The sequence below is a fragment of the Tachysurus vachellii genome, chromosome 1, assembly GCF_030014155.1.
Source record: "Tachysurus vachellii isolate PV-2020 chromosome 1, HZAU_Pvac_v1, whole genome shotgun sequence".
NCBI lineage: Eukaryota > Metazoa > Chordata > Actinopteri > Siluriformes > Bagridae > Tachysurus > Tachysurus vachellii.
In genome coordinates this window covers 29109759-29128697 of record NC_083460.1, presented here as the reverse complement: position 1 = coordinate 29128697, position 18939 = coordinate 29109759, and the positions used below count along the sequence as shown (strand labels likewise).

At 37.3% G+C, this 18939-nt stretch overlaps 1 protein-coding gene across 2 annotated transcripts; it reads left to right on the top strand.

Moving 5' to 3' along the window:
- Nucleotides 1-217: 217 nt before the first annotated feature.
- prkacba (protein kinase, cAMP-dependent, catalytic, beta a) lies at nt 218-17648 on the top strand. Of its 2 annotated transcripts, none has more exons than XM_060881715.1 (10): nt 218-687; nt 9381-9442; nt 9535-9663; nt 11001-11099; nt 11205-11287; nt 11387-11513; nt 11615-11710; nt 11812-11934; nt 12139-12303; nt 14224-17648. In XM_060881715.1, exons 1-10 carry the CDS (start codon nt 642-644, stop codon nt 14347-14349), a joined length of 1056 nt encoding a protein of 351 aa, XP_060737698.1. In that variant the 5' UTR covers nt 218-641; the 3' UTR covers nt 14350-17648. The 2 variants fall into 2 exon arrangements, with proteins under 2 accessions (XP_060737698.1, XP_060737693.1); XM_060881710.1 differs by lacking the exon at nt 218-687 and adding an exon at nt 6704-6969.
- The last annotated feature ends 1291 nt before the right edge of the window (nt 17649-18939 follow it).

Below are 18939 nucleotides of genomic sequence, written 5' to 3'. Positions count from 1 at the left end.
TGGATTCACTGCAACCCTGACCAGGATAAATCCATTACCAAACTCAATTTACTGAACTGAAATCACTGTGATGTTAACCAACAGAGAGAATGTGATGCTTGATGTGGCGTGTGATGCTTTCGGGTCCTGATGCAGGCCGTAATGTGGCTTGTGATCCACTGACTGGCGCTATGTTTAAAACCAGCAGCAGGACCACTCAATCTGCGTCATATCCGGTTGTTCATTGGGATTTGTTTGTTTTTATTTTTGCTCGGAGAAGAGTTTTCTGTGGCTGCACTGTTTTTGGTCGGCGACGTTTCACGGGTCTAATAATGCACACGAATGAATGTCAGTAATAACGGGTAGATTTGCCGATGATGTGTAAGCGCCTGTGAGGCGATACAAAGTGCTCCCACTGGAAGCTGTATAGCCGATTAGCCGCCGGTGTTGGCTACCATTGACTGCTTGCTAGCTAGCTTGCTAACACGATTAATGCAAACTATAAAGCAAGCTGAAGCGCACAGCTAGCTAACAGGCCAGCTGTCCACCTGGACCGGAGACGAGGAAGAGCGCTTGTTAGCTAGCGAGCTAACCAACCAACCCGGGAGTCCTCTGGTGTCCCAGCAATACTCATCCGACAGGGTTTCCGAGTCTTCCTGACGATGGGAAACGCCGCTGCAGCCAAGAAAGGCAACGAATTAGAAAGCGGTGAGTGCTTAAAAAAAAAAAAAACACAAGCCAGGTTTATACATTAGTCAGCTAGCTAACACCGAGGTTAATGTTATACTGCAGCAGGACAAGATTTCACTCGTTTACTGTGTGACTGAAAATGTCAAAGCTTTCATTAGCACTGCGGCTATCAGTCTGAAAGGATTTAACCTGCATTGACTGGGACAGTTTACCATGATGATAAGCACAGAAACTGTAAATTAATAATGATTAATATAATACTACTACTAATAATAATACATTTCATTTATAGGCGACTTTCAATGGACTCAAGGACTCCTTACATAGTAGTAAAAAAAACAACAAAGCATGAAAGTACCATTAAAACCAGACAAAAATAAGAATATACATTAAGTGTCGTGAATTAGATTAACGTTAATGTCAGGATGCAAGTTTGAAAAAGTGTGTTTTGAGCCGGGATTTAAAGGTGGAGAGAGAATCAGTACTGCAAATGTGATGAGGAAGAGAGAGAGTGAGAGAGATCCAGAGTAGGGAGGCAGAGCGACTGAAGGCTCTGGACCCAATGTGATGAGCTGAATAGCACAAGAGGACCCGAGAGTACGGTGGCGTTATGAAGAGGCTCGAAGGTGAAAAGCCGGATTTTAGATTTCTACTCAAAATTTAAAGGAAGCCGGTGGAGCTACTGCAGAACAGGAGTTTTGTGCATTATGGATGGAGTTCTAGCAATGATCTGGCAGCTGCATTTGGAAACAGATGGAGTTTATGTAAAGTCTTGTGAGCGAGACTGAAGAGGATAGAGTTAGAGTAGTCGATACGGAAAAGTCACTGAGCTGTGGACAAGATTAGTTCTGATGTGGCTTTATGCAGAGAAATCGTTCTTTATTCGACCACAACTGGATTCGCCAGGTTAAAGTGGAGCTGATTTTAAAAGGATCGCTACTATGCGTGTCTATTAAAAATGAACTTGATATCTGAAATGTCTTTATTAAAAAAAGTGTCGATTGTTAATACAGATTTGTCTTTTAATTCTCAGAAGGTTTGTAGAAAGTAATCAGTCACGGTAGATACATATCTGACTGTGGTTTTGAACTCTGCATGTACATGCTGAGATGTATCCTCAAAGACATGAAGTGACACATGACTTAGTATTTGATTTAAATACCTTCATTCCTTGGCACTGATTGAACGACCAAGTACCTGGTGGTTGATAATCCAGTGTTCATGGAATGACTGTACACATGTAAATAGCTTTCTACCTCAGCGCGAATAACCTAGCACAGTTGTGGACATGCCATGAGAAATCCAGCTGGAAGATGAATGCCATGCTATTCATGCTAACCTTGTAGCATCAATGCTATTCTCACATATCCAGACCTTCAGACTGACCACAGAAGGTCTGGAATCCTTTTATTGGCCAAGGACCACCCAAAAGGGTGACTGACTGACATGTAAATCAACAATCACAATTCGTTTTGTTCAACATCATGTTTCAGGGCGTGAAAATGTAAATGTCCCTACATAAACAGACTCTATGATTCTATACCGTGAATTTCACATCTTTTTGGGGGAAAAAAAGCATTTAGTTGATCCACATAGTTGATGTCACAGTTGTAAAAACAACAGCTTTTTTTTTTCTAGCTAGCAGAGCTTCACAATGGTTTGTATGCAGGCGGACCGTTAAAAGCTGTGACACGCTGGAAGTATTGCAGAATCCAACCAATCAGATTTCAAAACTGACTGAAGTGTTGTTTTTTTTTCCTTCAATTTTGTGTCATATGCATCAGATGTTCCTGGAGCAGCACACTTCTAAGTAATGGCCATGAGAGGGAGACACTCCTTTGTAGAGTGGCAAAGTAGGGGTAATCTCTGTAGGACAGCTCACTCCAGTTTACAGCTGAGAGTAAACAAGGCCTGTATAGTATGAGCTTTTGCTTTTTAATAGTGCTTCTTTGGCTTCAGGGTCCAAAGGCGCAGAGAGGCCAAATTTGCCTGCAGATTATTTGGACAAGGGTGCCAAAACTTGTAAAGATGCCCAGGTGTGCAGTCCAGTAGTAAGAGAAGCAACTGGGAAATAAAAGATCTCAGAGTACCACTGGACCATACGCTACCCTACTGGGTTAAATAGTGGCTGTGCAGGTTTACAGTTTCAGAAACCCAGGCCTTTCCTGCCAAATCTTCTGCCAAAGGTCCAAAGAGGGACCCTGGCACAGAGGCTAGCTTTAACATGACAGATTTAAGTTTAACAGCATGAAATGTGCCAGCTACACTTGCCATGGTTTATAAACTAGATTGGTGAAGAGATGCTATGGTCATGGTTTAGGTATACAACTGCATTTAGAGAGAGGTTTTGTTTCATTTGGGACAAATTCAAGGTCCAGATCTACCTCCCTGGTGCAGGAGGTGTTCTGTCTGGAGACTGATTCTCTCTGAGAGTTTATACATAGTGAGCAGACATCAAGCTCTTATTTGCCTCCAACTTTCAGGGTGTTTAGACGTTCCCTAAATGGGGCACATGAGAAGCAGTATGTATACAATGCAGGAAAAAGAAATGGAATGATGGATTTATGGCTTCGTGATGAAGGTATTTATATCATTTATTTTGTCGTGTAGTTGTTGGCTCGGCATGCTGATGCACTCACAAGATTGTTATAAGTGATATTCACTGCCTCCGGTGTGAAATTGGACTGATTATAGCTAACAGATTTCTCAGAATGAAGCAAATGTGTCAAAAAAAGGTTTTATGGCACATTTGATGATTTTGTGTTTGAAGTTTTCTCTGCGAGACATTTAAGAAAAAAATTCCTAAAAGGAATCGCATGTGAAATTATGGTTCAAGAAACCTGATTAAGTTCTGTTAATGCGAGGCTGTCGTTCATCCAGGCCGTGTGCTTACAGGTCAGACTGACCACTGAGGATTGCATCTCAAGACTTTATCTTAACATTTTAAATGCTTCACAATTTTATGTGCACTTTCCACTTTCAGTTTCCTTTGTTTTATTTTATCTTCATTATATTGAAGATAATATTTTTGTAATATTTTTATTGACTTATTTTCATTTCTGTAACTTCTGTAAAGAGTTATACAGTATGTAAGATATGGTTACGCAGTCTTTCAGTAGTTTTTGTGATTGTTAATTTTTTCATTTATTTTTTGCTGCATTTTTCAAAATTTGCAGTTTCTTAATGCTTGAATGCGTGAATGGTAAAATTGGGGGGATGTGGTAGCTTAGTGGTTAAGGTGTTGGACTACCAATTGGAAGGTTGTGAGTTTGAATCCCAGGTCCACCAAAACCCTTAACCCTCAATTGCTCAGTTGTATAAAATGAGATAAAATGTAAGTCACTCTGGAAAAGTAAATGAAATTGCATGTACAGGATTATTCTTTTAAACTCCTACCAGTGAAGACACAACATGAATCCAAGAAGACTTTGGCTGAATGTGTGCTGTGTTGTCATGACGTCACATGACGAGTCTTGGCGCCAAATCTGCGGAAAATCTGTGGTAATTTTGAATAATTGCAAATTCCTTCTGATATCAGAGAGGGATCGCAAATTCAGGAAATCCTGGAGCGTCTGGTGGTAGAAGCACGGAGGATGACGCCTCATTAAATTCAGTTACTGGAGAAAATAACTAAGGCAAATGACAGTATACCATCAAAACTCTATTCCAATCTATTCCAACAAAGAATCTGTAAGTCTTTTTTAAAGCAAGGATTTAAAAAAAAATTTAAATATTTAAAAATATGTCTTTTAAAAAAAAAAAAAAAGCGTTAATAAAGATGCATGCTTTATGTGCTTTCGTTATTTTAAACCATGTTGAATTTTAGCTATAATAAAAAGAAATAAAAAGTAAACTTGTTTGTAAACTGGTATGTACACAAGGTGTTTTAGTTATCAGTTGTTTTATTTGTCCGTCTATCATTTCATTCTAAAATATCCCTGTGTCTTTTTCACAGCTTAGGTTACAGAACAGAACAGCTAAAGCATGAAGATGATTTTATTTAAGTAAATATTTGATTTAATTATGCAATAAAATGAGCGTTTTAGTTGAAAGTTGATATTGTGTTGTGAGTGTTTAGATCTAGATCTAGAGTCTCTCTCTCTCTCTCTTTCTCTTTGTTTTCATTTCATTGACTTTTCCATTGATCTGCGTTTAGAACGTAGCATCAGTTATGAAATCATTAGGAGTTAAGTAATAAAACAAATGAAACACTTTGGGCATGCTGTTATAGAGTGCTGTAGGGATGAGGACTTTTTGACAAAAGGCTAATAGGATTTTTTCCATTGACTTTTTGATTATTGCAGAAAATAAGCTCTGTGACCAACAAGAGTTCATGATGTGTTTTTTCATCATTGTGATTAAACGGACTATACCAAAGTCACATGACTTCAGCGTCACCAGCCCTAATCTTTCAACTCGTTCTTATATACAAAGAAGTATTGGTGCCCTTTTTTAAAGGTGAAAGTTCTTGCACCGGCTCCAGAACAAACAGCAACCACAATTAATACAAATAATATTTTTTTTTATTGGAGAGAATAAGAGCACTGAGCCACTTTCTGTAAAGCAGATATGTCTTCATATCTATATGTAATTTCATTCACGCAGGAGCTACACCTGATCCCACCCAGCAGACTTCACCTTCAGACAGCAAACATTATTGTCTAACCAGCTTTTTCTTGTGTTATTTAGAGTTTGTGCGTGTGGACCTACTTTATTGTACAGGTCACCATTTAGTGTTGATTTGGGTTATATTACTGAAAGTGTCAAGTTTAGAGGAAACCAGTTTTATTATTGGGTAAAATATCCTGCTTATGCATCTTGCTCAGACTTTGAAACTTCTGTTATGGTTGTGATTGTAATTGAAGGCATGTTGTTTTTGTACATATGTTTCCTACAGGACAGTAACTTTCTTTTTTTTTTTTTTTTTTTTTTAAATAAATTTGTAGCGGATTATCTGTGTTAATTGTAATTGCATTCATTTTAATTTTCATTTCATCCATTTTTTTCATTTCATCCATTTTATTGGCAATGGCATTTTAAGGGGTGGCAATAAGATTCACAGCTATTTTTGAGAGAAAATGCAAAAAAAAAAAATAATAATAATAATCGAGTGAATTTTGGGTAAGGGAAAATGTTTGATGGGATATTTTCATTCATTGAATGCAGTGTTCATTTTATATATATTTTTGTTGGTTCCCCCAAAGGGTGCCAATAATTCTAGAGATCAATTTGATTTGAAATATTAATTATTTTATTGTTATTTTTATAATCTAGCCATATGGGGTTGCAAGCTAGTGATTTCTGTGCTCGTCCCAAGCCCGGATACGTAGACAGGGTTGTGTCAGGAAGGGCATCCGGGATAAAATGTGCCAAATTTAAACATGCGACTCGTCAGTGGGAATTCCATACCGGATTGGACGAGGCCCGGGTTAACAACGACTGAAATTGGACTACTGTTGGTCGTGGAAGGAGAGGAGGAAGAAGGGTTTGTAGACAGACAGAATAGGAAAGGCAGGAGTAAGGATGTTGGAGATGGAGCTGCCAGGTAAGAGGTCAAGAGAAGGCCAAAGAGGAGATATATGGATGTGTTAATAGAGAACATGAAGTTAATTGGTGCGAGACTAGAGCATGCAGAGGATAGTTAGGTGGGAACAGATTTTTTTGCTGTGGTGACCCCTAACGGGAAAAGCTAAAAGTAGAAGAAGAAGAATTGTTATTTTTCTATAGCACTTAGAAGCACAAATAGAAGCTGTCACAAAGCAGTTTTATAGAAAAAAAGAAATATATACCTATGAATAGATATTTACATGAATATCAATAAACTTTTCTGTAGGTCTCGGATGCACAAAGTGTTATAACACCATTATAATATGGTATTGTTTCAGTAAGGCTAAGCAGAACCAGTGTCCAACACATGCTTTAAAAATATGAAGCTGGTTAACGTGAACAGGAAGTGGAACTAGCTGTGTGTTCGTGGTAAGGCAGACCAAAGTTGCTATTTAGCAAAGTGAGGGAAGTATCGCAAACAGGAAGTGTATTTTTTTCATGCAGGTCCCTGAAACGTACAGTCGATGCACACTGAACACATAAGTCAGTCATAGGACAGAAAACATCAGCCAATGGCCCAATCAAGGGATTTAACCATTCGCCAGTCTGTGGGCACCAACTCGGCTCTGCAAAAGCTGGACACTTTAGCCAGTCGTTTTTTTTTTTACAAGCACCGCAAGGGAAACAATGATAAATCGCAAGACAGTGAAGGACCGCATGTCTCTGAGCACACCGTCATGTGGGACGAAACAAGTAAGTGAAATCAAGCTGATCTGGAATAGGAGAGGAGAGTCGAGAGTAATGTATTAACACCCAAGGGGAAATTTACCCACACAACACCAGAACAACAGGGAGGATGCACTTGGCGCACAGTAAAATACCACAAATAAGAACAAAGTTAAATACATAACTCTCCAAGTTATGGCAGTGCAGGTCATGTGTTTTTTTTTAATACAAAATGGTTGGATAAATCATGTGATGTTGCTAAAGGGCTACTCAGTCACCTGCTTAATTACCATGAATAAAACGATCCACTATGTTTCACTATGGATAAGAGAGTAAAGGTAAATTTGCCTCGCAACAGGACAAAATGACTTCCTATACAGTTGTCTAGACTCTACACAGCTGAAAGTGAAAGAAGTGAAGCCATTTTATTTTGCGACCTTTTGACATTTGAGACAATTTTTATCTTTTGTACGTCTGAGGCCAGTTCATTGTACACTTCTTTGTGCAAGATGACAACAGACTGCATTATTCTTTTAAATGTGTACATGATGTATAAATGATGGTTTGTAGGTGATGTCAGGAGTATGTGTGCTGTCTATTTCTTATTTAACAACTTTCAAATATTTATGAATTTACTTCAATTGCAACCAATAGCTACCTTCCTTACCTTGCTTAAACAGACTTAAGAGTATTTAATACTGGTTTATCTGCTCATTTACTTTTGTAGTTACTTTTCACTTGCTGTTCTTCACGGCCTCTTCAACATCCTTTGGCAACTTGTTACAAGCTTTTGAATGTTTGCTATCAAAGTTGAAATCAGAACTGTCAGTTGATCTTTTATTTTTTCAGGAAATGCATCATTTTTTACATTTACAAAAAAAAATAAATAAATAATAATAATACACAGTGTCCAAAGATAAACACTATAAAATGTCTGTTTTTTAAATAGAAAACTAGCATAGTGGAATAAATTATTATATTTTTTTTTTTTGCCACTGCTTTTCTTTGTCGCACGTTCCTTTATTCAACCTTTTTAACCATTTAGTTGCTTTAAATATTTCTCCTATCTTGTCATATGAAATCAAGTGCTGATTAATAAAATTCAGGACTGTGAGTATAGTCTGACTGCGTACACAGTTGTTGGCGTTTCAGACCAGCCCTCATGTTTTTTGTGGTTAGCACAGTGCTATCTGCACTCTGACAGGAAGACTTCTGTTTCCTTCTCATGTTGTAGGAAAAAAAAGCTTTTAGATTTAACGCTTCATCAGAGTGGAACTTGGGGGAACCCTTAAAGCTTGCCGTGTTCCCTTCGTGCTTGAGTGTATGCCATGTAAATAACTTTGAGTGTAGCCATGTTGGAAGTTTCTGTGATGTTTGATGGTGTTGAACGTTTCCCCTCCCTCTCCCCCTTCCCCAATATTTTAATAGTTGTTGCGTCTGGAATAGTTGTTGTGGCTTTCTTGGCCAGGCCAGTCTACAAAATCCTGTCTTATAAGCTGTTTTAAAATCTGTTTTTTAAACAGCATTTTGTTATTATTTCTATACAAATGTTTCTCTTTCAGGCATATCTTAGTGTGTGTTATATTGTGTAGATTAAAAAACTGTATTTAACAGTATTTGACCTAGAGATCTAAATATTTCTAACATTTATCTAAACATTACTTTTTCCACTCTTTTTATCCCCTTTTCTCTTTTCATCCGCATGGGTGAATGTTCCTGCAATCCTCGGTGAACTGTAGAAGCGTTTGGTATGCTCTTGGTTTCCAACCTGCCCTGTGTTTCAGAGAATGTGATTTTAACTACAGTCTAATGCAACTTCATTCAAATGAATTAATGAAATGAAAAAATATCAGTATTTAATAAAATAGATGCACATCGTGCACAAGGTAGAAGTGATCGGTTTTATTTATATCATCCTTAATCCCACACTGAGAATCCTCACTGAAAGATTTTCTAGCCTGATCCCAAAATCTTAACACTGCCTCCAATGTGAATAAATCAGAAGTTTAAAAAAAACTGAATTTCTTCAAATGCTATAAAGCTTTCAATAGTGTTTCAATTTCTGTAACAACTTTAAGCTCATTATCATCGTACTTTATTAGTCAGTTATTCATTTATCATTACCCTGATAAATATTCAGTAAGTTAGCGATCCTGTTGTGATTTTAGGGAAATTTTATGCTCTCTCAGTCTCTGAAATGAAGGGCAGATGTATTTACTGTTTAGGACAGCTGCACGTTTCTTGTGGTTTGTCTGCTTTGAGTTTGCATGTACATCTGTAAAACGTTGCACCTCCTCATAGGTTGCCTTAACTTTGTAGAGTTTTTTTTTTAAAGGTTTGTTTTTGGTGGAATGTGCCTTTAATCTTTAGATTGTTGCATGCATAGTAAATATACAACAGGAAAAAATCCTAACATCCGATTTTTCTTTGTTTGTTAGTGAAAGAATTTTTAGCCAAAGCCAGAGAGGATTTCTTGAGGAAATGGGAGTGTCCATCACAGGTAATGGATTTACTATACAACTCTCCAAAGAGATACTTACATGTCTACGTACAACGCTTTCACACAAGCAGTCTTCTCTCTAATCTCTGTAGAGCTCGACCTGCCTGGACGACTTTGAGAGACTGAAAACTCTGGGCACCGGTTCTTTCGGAAGAGTTATGTTAGTGAAACATAAAGGAACAGAGCAATACTATGCTATGAAGATTCTGGATAAGCAAAAAGTGAGTAGAATGCGAGATAAAAATAATCAGAGTTTACTAGACAGAGGAAACACTTTTTTGTGTTCAATGTAAAACCTTAAAGATGACACCTACACTTTTTTAAAAATCTTCTCTTTTAAAAATTGAGATTTGCGTGACACATTTACTTAAATCACAAATCACATTAATAAATTGATTAATTGACTTTTATAAATGTTCTGTTATTCTCTTGGCTTTGTTTTTTTTATATATGATCCTTATATTAAGGATCCCTTAATTAACATTATTTGCTGCATTTTGGTGACTTAATTGTGGCTTATTGATCATGGAGATAATTGTTAATAAAGCATACATACATGTAAAATAAATAAACAAATGTATTAATCAATTATCTTTAATTCTATAATTTAATCATTTTTTTTTTTTTTTTGCTGATTAGAAAGTGCAAGACAAGCCGTTATTTAAAGCTGTAGTTATTCAGTTATGGTTATTGACAGTAAAAGTATGAACGTTAATCCAGGGTTTAGGAACGTACGTTGTGAAACCGCAGATTACGAATAACCAAAATGTAATTGTTGACCCCGGATAACGAATGTGTAGTGTGAACAAGGAAATCAAGATATCCCAGGGTTCTGTGTATCCGGAGTTTACAATGAACCAGAGTTAAAGTGTGGAGAAAGATTAGTATAATTAGACCAAGTATTATTTATTTTATTTATTATGTTTGTGTTATTCATGGCTTAATAAATCTGAAGCATGTTGTGTATCAAATAATGTCAGTCAAGAGAACCTTAATATAACATTCTAAACACGCTACCAAATGAAATTTTCATGTATCACAATTATCATTTGAAAGATTTTTTACTATTTGAAATATCAGTGTACAAGTCAAAAGTAACAAAATTGAGTCTTGAGACTAGTGTTTGTAATTTTATATATAGCCACAGACCAAATAAGCATGGATATTAGCAGTACTGCTACAATAAGGATAAGGCTGTGTAAACCGGAGTCAATACGGAGGCAGTGGTAGCTTAGTGGTTAAGATGTAGAATTACTGAACAGAAAGCCAGTGCTTAACCCTCCACTGCTCACTAGATGAGACTAAATGAGAGAAATGTATGTCGCTCTGGATAACGGCATCTGAATGTAAATGTAGTGTGAAAATAATTCATGTGTCGAATTAATAGTAATAATAAGGGTTTCCTGATGTTGATCAAAATTATACACATTTAGACGAACCAAAAGATCTTTTCATTTAGAACGAATGCTTTCCTACTCACTAAAAATGTTAAGTAGGTAATATAATGGTATAATGTTCACACAGTCAGTTCATCTATTTTTTTGCTTGTGTTTTTTAGGTGGTGAAGCTGAAACAAATAGAACACACGTTAAACGAGAAGAGAATATTGCAGGCTGTCTCTTTTCCGTTCCTCGTCAGATTGGAATACTCGTTCAAGGTAAATGGACAGTTGGACGATTTCTCAATTAATGCCTCTGTGTGTGTGTAATAATTTCATCATTTTCGTAGCACTTACTTTAACAGTTACGTTTTGGCATTTCAGGACAACTCAAACTTGTATATGGTTATGGAGTATGTCCCTGGTGGAGAGATGTTCTCTCACCTACGACGAATTGGAAGATTCAGGTGAATAGTACGACTGAAAGAACGTGTTTTCCCTCCTTATCTTTAGCAATATTTCTTAATTAGTTTGGACTAATTTAATATTTTGCATTGTGCCCAAAGTGAGCACCATGCCAGGTTCTATGCAGCACAGATTGTGCTCACGTTCGAGTACCTCCACTCGCTAGACCTTATCTATAGAGACCTGAAGCCTGAGAATCTTCTCATTGATCAGCACGGATACATTCAGGTAAACCAGTTACACCCACCATACATCTAGTAACCCTAAATTAGTTTTCTTACATTTTACAACTCTTTTTTTTTTTACAAGCTCTAACATGTGTCTGTCAGGTCACAGATTTTGGCTTTGCTAAAAAAGTAAAAGGCAGAACTTGGACATTATGTGGCACACCAGAATACCTGGCTCCAGAGATCATCCTTAGCAAGGTTAAGACTACATTGTATATCCTGTGCAGTGCTTTCACATACATAGCTAATTTATTTCAACATTACATAATGATGTTGTTCTGTACTTTGTGTGTTTTTAGGGCTACAATAAAGCTGTGGATTGGTGGGCTCTTGGTGTTCTGATCTATGAGATGGCTGCAGGTTACCCACCTTTTTTCGCTGACCAGCCGATCCAGATATACGAGAAAATTGTATCTGGAAAGGTAAACAGTTGTATGCCATAGTTATCTAGAAGAAACTTTTTTACTTTTTTTAATCTCCAAAGCTTTCCTAATGACATTTCTTTGCAGTTTGTTTTTCTTTTTTCTGTGTTGGACCATTTTAGCATAGCTTTAGAATCAAAAAACACAAACGTTTTTATTCCAGTCGAAATCACATTAGTAAACATTTGCATATTTTGTTTCCAGGTACGATTCCCTTCTCACTTCAGTTCCGAACTGAAGGAATTGTTGAGAAATCTTCTTCAGGTTGATCTCACCAAACGCTTTGGCAATCTAAAAAACGGCGTCAACGACATTAAAAACCACAAGTGGTTTGCTACGACAGACTGGATCGCTATTTATGAAAGAAAGGTATTCCTGCTTGTTTATTCATTTTAATTATTTAAAAAGGTTTTTTGTGTCGAAGTCACTTCTAGTGTGAAATAATTGTTAAATATTTCTGCACAAATTTATGCGAGGAGAATACACAGTGGAGACTTTTGTAGTTGAGATATTGGGGGCCATATCGTGTATCCAACACTTATTTTTACAACACTTATCCTTTGGGTCATGGGGGACCTGGAGCCTATCCCAAGGCAGACACACCCTGGATAGGGTGCCAGTCTATCGCAGGGCACAATCCCTCACACACTCACACACCCTTTCATACACTGCAGGTAATTTAGAGATGTCAATCAGCTTACAAAGCATATCTCTGGACTGGGGGAGGAAACGGAATACCTGGAGGAAACCCCCGAGGCACAGGGAGAACATACAAACTCCAAACACACATGGCAGAGGAGGGAACCCTGGAGGTGTGAGGCAAATGATCTAGCCACCAAGCCCACGTAAACACGTAAAAAAAAAAAAAAAACTGGTTCCACACCTCCAAAAATTAGCATGATTTCATTAGTTGGCTGCTGAATAGGGTCAACCTGATCTCCTGAGAAATTCATTCACAATTAGAAAGCATAAGAGTGATGTGGTTGGAGTTCATTAATCCCATAAACATCTTTGCCACTATCCCCTAACCTCAACCTTGCCGTTCTTTCCTAAAGAAACGATATGATGTTTGTATGAAATTAAATTACTTCCATCCACTTCATTTACTCAGATTTCTACAAACTTTACATAATATTACAGTCTTAAACGAGTAGTAAAGTTAGCATTCCAGCTAAGAATAAAACATTATCATATCTCAAAAACAATTCAAATGGCATAAACCAAGCAACATGGAGACATGGGTTGCTAAGTTTGATGTGGATGATTTTGAGTTGTCCTGACCTCAACCTCACTGAACAGATGGAACCTTTGCCTGACCTCACTAACGCTCTTGTGGCTGAATGAGCACAGATCCCCATAGCCTCGCTCTAAAGTCAAGTGGTAAGCCTTCACAGGAGAGTGGAGGTGCAAATGGGAATACCTATGGTTTAAGAATGAGATCATTTGTGGCTCTGATTGTCAGGTTTCCACATACTTCTAGCTATATAGTTTATGTGGAAACATTGACAAAGCCAAGTAAAAGAAAGAGCCGGGCCTAGCTCTCCTTCTAGCACAATACGTCACTCCATCGTTAACCATGGGAGAAAATAATAAAGACGAAAGCCAGATTTACATGATTTGATACATCATGATGTGAACTTAATAACCTCATCAGGAGAGAGTAAGGACAGTACCCTGCCCAGATAATATACTCAATTCCTTGCCATATGCTATTCCATTAGTTACCACTTCTTAGACCTCACATTTTAGTCGTCTGCTGTTTTGCACAATACATTGCAATACTTCATATAAACTGCTGCTATAATACTAATGTGTTCATTCTAGTACTTCTGCACAAGCAATATAGAACATACAGTATTTACACTGGTCAGCGCTTCTTTTGTGTGGTGTCTTTTGTTTATTGTCTTTTGTGTAAGGTCTTGTATTGTTTGTTTGCACTGTCTTTTGTCCTGCACTGTCTTTTTGTCTTGTCTTGCACTGTTTGCACCAGGTTGCACAGATGCACTTTATTTATCTAGGACTAACTTACTAAGTCCTTATAGCTCTGTCTATGTTTTATGTAGCACCATGATCCTGGAGAAACATTGTCTCATTTCACTGTGTACTGCAACAGCTATATATGGTCGAAATGACAATAAAAGCTTCTTGACTTGAGTCTTGACTTGACTTGACCTGTTAACTAGGTTTCCAGGCAAAGAAAGCAGACATCACATCGTTGGAACATTTGTCATGTACAATGTACAACGAGAGAGGAGTTTTGGACCCACTTTGTGAACGTTCTCTTTTCAGGTTGAGGCTCCCATTATACCAAAGTGCAGAGGGCCAGGTGACACGAGCAACTTCGATGACTATGAAGAGGAGGAGATCCGGATTTCAGACACAGAGAAGTGTGCCAAGGAGTTTTTGGAGTTTTAGAAGGACAAGAGTTCTCAAAGGGCTCTTACATGTTGGAATTTTTTTTTCCTCCTTTACTTTGCACTCCTTCAAAGGTGAGAGTGAAGCTCCGACCATCATGTGTGTTTAGACTGTTTCACGTTTTTTCATTCCATGAGGTTGCGAGAGATTAATGAGTGCCATGATCTCTGCGTGCAGTTTGCACCAAGCTATAGATGAAGTTCGGCACGAAATGCAGTTTCTTTTGGGCTGCAACACAAAGCACCAGACACACTCTTAGTTTATTTGTTTCTCTCGCTCTCTCTCTTTTTTTTTTTTTTTGGTTAGGTTTCTAGCATCATTTTAAAAAAATGTTTTTTTTCTTGTAATTATTTTTTTAACTGTAATGAACGAAAAGAGGCCACTTTTACTTGTGTTTGAGGAAATTATTACTATTAGTCTGTGATATTGCACTTTTTTAAGGATTGGTGCTGCTTGTTCTTGCCAGCAACATATTACATCAGTTACATGCTAATTTAGTTCTGAAGCTTTATGCTGTTCGTGACATATTCACTTCCCGCCTACGTAGCGTGAATGTGTGTGTGCTTGTGTATCACTGTGTGTGGGTGGTGTGTATGTGTGTGTGGTCAAAAAGCCTACTGAAAGAGTATTCTTAAAGATGATGATGATGATTATTATTATTAAACACAAATTCCCAATTACATCCAGAGCAGACTGTAGAAAAATACATATTAAAATAATGCATCCCTTCTGTGTGTTAATTTCCCGATGACCTAGCTAAGATGCTCATTACCTTTGTAAGACCGGTACATGAGCCAGCTAGGCCTGTCCCGATTATAAAATTCTGCATGACAATTAGCATCCAAACACTTACAGTTTACTACTTTCTTTTATCTTACTCATAACATAAAAGCAAAACAGTAGTATAATTAAGAGTAGTGTATTTTTGCATCCCTCATGCTTTTAGGATGAAATCTAACTATCTACAAATAAATTCCACAGATTAAATGTGCGTCTATCCATCAGTAAGACAACAGTCTAAAATGTAAAAGGACATTTTGCCACAATCTAAAAGGATTCAGTGGGTAACATCTGTTCTATATAAAACATTTATATCAGAAAAGAAAACTCTTACCATGAATGATTAACCTTCTTTTTGTTACTAAATTACATCATTTCCTTTGGTTTCTCATGAGGGTATACAAAGTTTTGCACTAGACTGTGCATTTATCAACAGTGAAAAACTTTTTCAAAACCATAAAAAAAAAAAAAACACTGGGACACAAATTCCAAATCATGAAATATGTAAAAATCTTTTACTGAAATTTGTAAGAAGGTACAAAAGCAAAAACTAGAAATAACAAATAATGTACTGTTTTATGCTAACTTTTAATCTCTGCACATTTTACCAAGAGTTAGTCTATTTATACTAATTATTACACCACAAAATCGAGTCAAATATTTAAGCCTGCTTAAAGTCTTTGATTGAAAATAGTGATAATTGTGCAGCGATTCGAGTAGATAAATAACAAGCCGATAAACTTCCGACGCGCAGTAAATCTCTATGTGAAGGAACTGAAGTTATTTTGTATCACAGAACTGTTACATTCTTGAATCTGATTTTTCAAAAGGTGTAGATTTTTTTTTTCTAGAACAGCAGCTCTGACTGTCGATTGTAATTCAAGTCATGTTTATTATAATGCACTCGTTCTAATTTATTTCTCTATCTGTTGTAGCTACTTATTCACAGAAACTTGGAACTTGAAGGACGCAGCACACGATCAGTATGTGTTCTGTTGATAAGCAGAGAAATAAAATGTGAAGTTCAAATTATTTAACATAGAGATATAATTGATATGGTGAAAGTTTCTGTAGGGATATGTTTCTCATATGAGTCTCAGGTGTCAGAGCTTTGTAACGGTCAGAGGTTTTCCTCCAAGACAGAGGTACAGGATGAAGTACAGTATCATGACAAGCTGCTGAGAGAGAGAGAGAGAGAGAGAGAGAGAGAGAGAGGAGCTGGTGATGGAACGACTGTATAGTCCAGAATGTTACATGTTCACGTAAAAGTACAATGTGTCACTCATTAATAATTAAATGCTGACAAATCATTATAGTGCAAGAGGAAGAAAACTTTCTAGTAGAGGAAAATGAACAACTTTGCTGTAACAGGAAGTCGCCGTTACTCGATCGCATGCCTGAGTGTTTTTTGTAACAATCATTTATTTTATGGGGGCAGTGGTGGCTCAGGTGGTAAAGGCTCTGGGTTGTTGATCACAAGGTCAAGGGGTCAAACCCCAGCACTGCCAAGATGCCACTGTTGGGCAATTGAGCAAGGCCCTTAACCCTCCCTGCTCCAGAGGCGCTGTATCGTAGCTGCCCCTGCGCTCTGACCCCAAACTCCAAAGTTGGGATATGTGAAGAAAAGTATTCCACTGTGCAGTACTGTATATATGGCGATAATAAGTGCCCAATTTTATGCCTCATAAACTTCAGTATAGGTTTATTCCGGTCAGTGGATCCGAAGCAGGAATAAACCCTAGGTGAGACAGTAGGTCATCACAGAACACATTTCTTTCAATCAGCTTGAATAATCTCATGATTAAGCCATCATATTAACTGTGAAAGGCCTAACAGCTGCATGGAAAAGACAGGCTTTTAATCTGTGACTCCACTTCCTCAGTTCACACTGTTACTCTTCCAGAATATCCTCAAATGTTTACTGTATTTCGCCTCATGTTTTTCTAGTCAGCTTACATTCCACAGCTTTTTATTTCGTTCACTCAATCGCTAGCATCTTATTATGGTCGTGGCATTTACATTCAGCACAGAAAAACACATTCTTTTGCTGACTGAACTCTGTTTATCATTTCATATGTCTGTTTCTCTTTATGAAGTTTATTTATCAAAATGTTAAAGATGACTTCTAATACTTATAATACATATAATGTTCTATTCGTTGAACCCTTCTGAATGACATTTCTACAAAAAATAAATAAAAGAAATTAAAAAAAACATTCAAAATTTTTCAGTTTTTAGTGGAAGCCAGTGTTTTACTTGATTTGAATGTTCAGCATTCCCAAAAAGAATATCTTAAAAAATGAATTAGTATTTCACTCGTCAGTGTGGGCTCTAGTATGCAATGTCTATGTATTTAGTTTGTATGATAATTTGCACAATGTCATTTAGAAAGCGCGCCCTGTTCCCCCTGCATTATTAGCCTACATGTATTTTTAAGGGATGTGTCCACTTTTTCGCTGTAGCATATTTTATGTATTAAATGATATGTCACTGTAACAAATAAAGGAAACTGCTTTGTATTTCAGTGTTTTTACTTTTTAAAACCGTTGGTCCTGTATGCACTGCAGAATTGTTCACTAACTCACTTTCAGAATGAGCTTTGTCCTGCTCAGGGTCATGCTGGATCTCAGGAGAAAGTGGGAACACGCCCTGGATGGGACACCAGTCTGTTGCAGGGCACCATGCAGACACACACAAACACACACATTGACACACTTATACACACCTAGAGGTGCCATGTTTTTGGGATTTAGTACGATACCTGAGAATGCGGCTGTAACCCATGCAGGCACAGAGACAACGGAGAAATCTGCACACTCAGGATCAAACTGGACACACTGGAACTGTGAGGCAGCATATTACTTATTGTGCCACGCTACCACTATATGTGGATGTTGATTCATGTTTTTCTGTTCAGTTGTCTAATCCACTGCATAGTATGCACAATTTGAAGCTGCCTTGAAATTTCTTGAAGGGTTGGAGCAGCAAGAGGAGTGAAAACTGAGTCACATGCCTTTTCTACTTTCATTTCTGAAATTGCTAATATAATAATTATAATTGTTATTTAATATAATATATATTTAACCACAGTCTGCTAAATGTATTGTCTTCCGGCTGTAATTCAAATCACAGGTACACAATCATATATGTACATTTCATGTAAAGTCAAATATTAACTGGATTAAAATAAGCATTACCAAAGCTGCTGACGGTTTCTGTATAGAGACATGTATACAGATTTTTGGAAGGAGTCTCCAGTGGCAGTAAGACTTCTGCCATGGGAAACGCTTCATGACAGTGGACTTTTCACTTTGACTTTATCTGGTAACATTAAATTCAAGCTTGATTTTTTTATTATCTTAATATATTCAAGAGAAAGGAGAAGAGAGGATGGACAGGCTGAAGCATTCGGGCGCTCACGACCAGACTGTGTAACAGTTTCTTTCCACAAGCCATCAGACTCCTTAATAACTGAACTGAACTGTACTGAGCACAACACACACACATCAACTGTACGGACTGCACAGACCTACACCAATTACACACTCTTCCTATATACATCCATCAACCTGTTTACATGGTGTTTTTGCACACTTTTTTTGCTCTTTGCACATACTGTCTCACATTTCAGTCGTTTGCTGTTTTGCACAACACTTTACAATACCTCAGGGACCTGCTGCTATAACACTGTGTTCATTCTAGTATTTCTGCACACGTAATATTGTTTGAGCCTACAGTATTTACACTGGCGCTGTTTCTGTGTATTGTCTTTTGTGTAATGTCTTGTAATTTTTTGTCTGCACTGTCTTT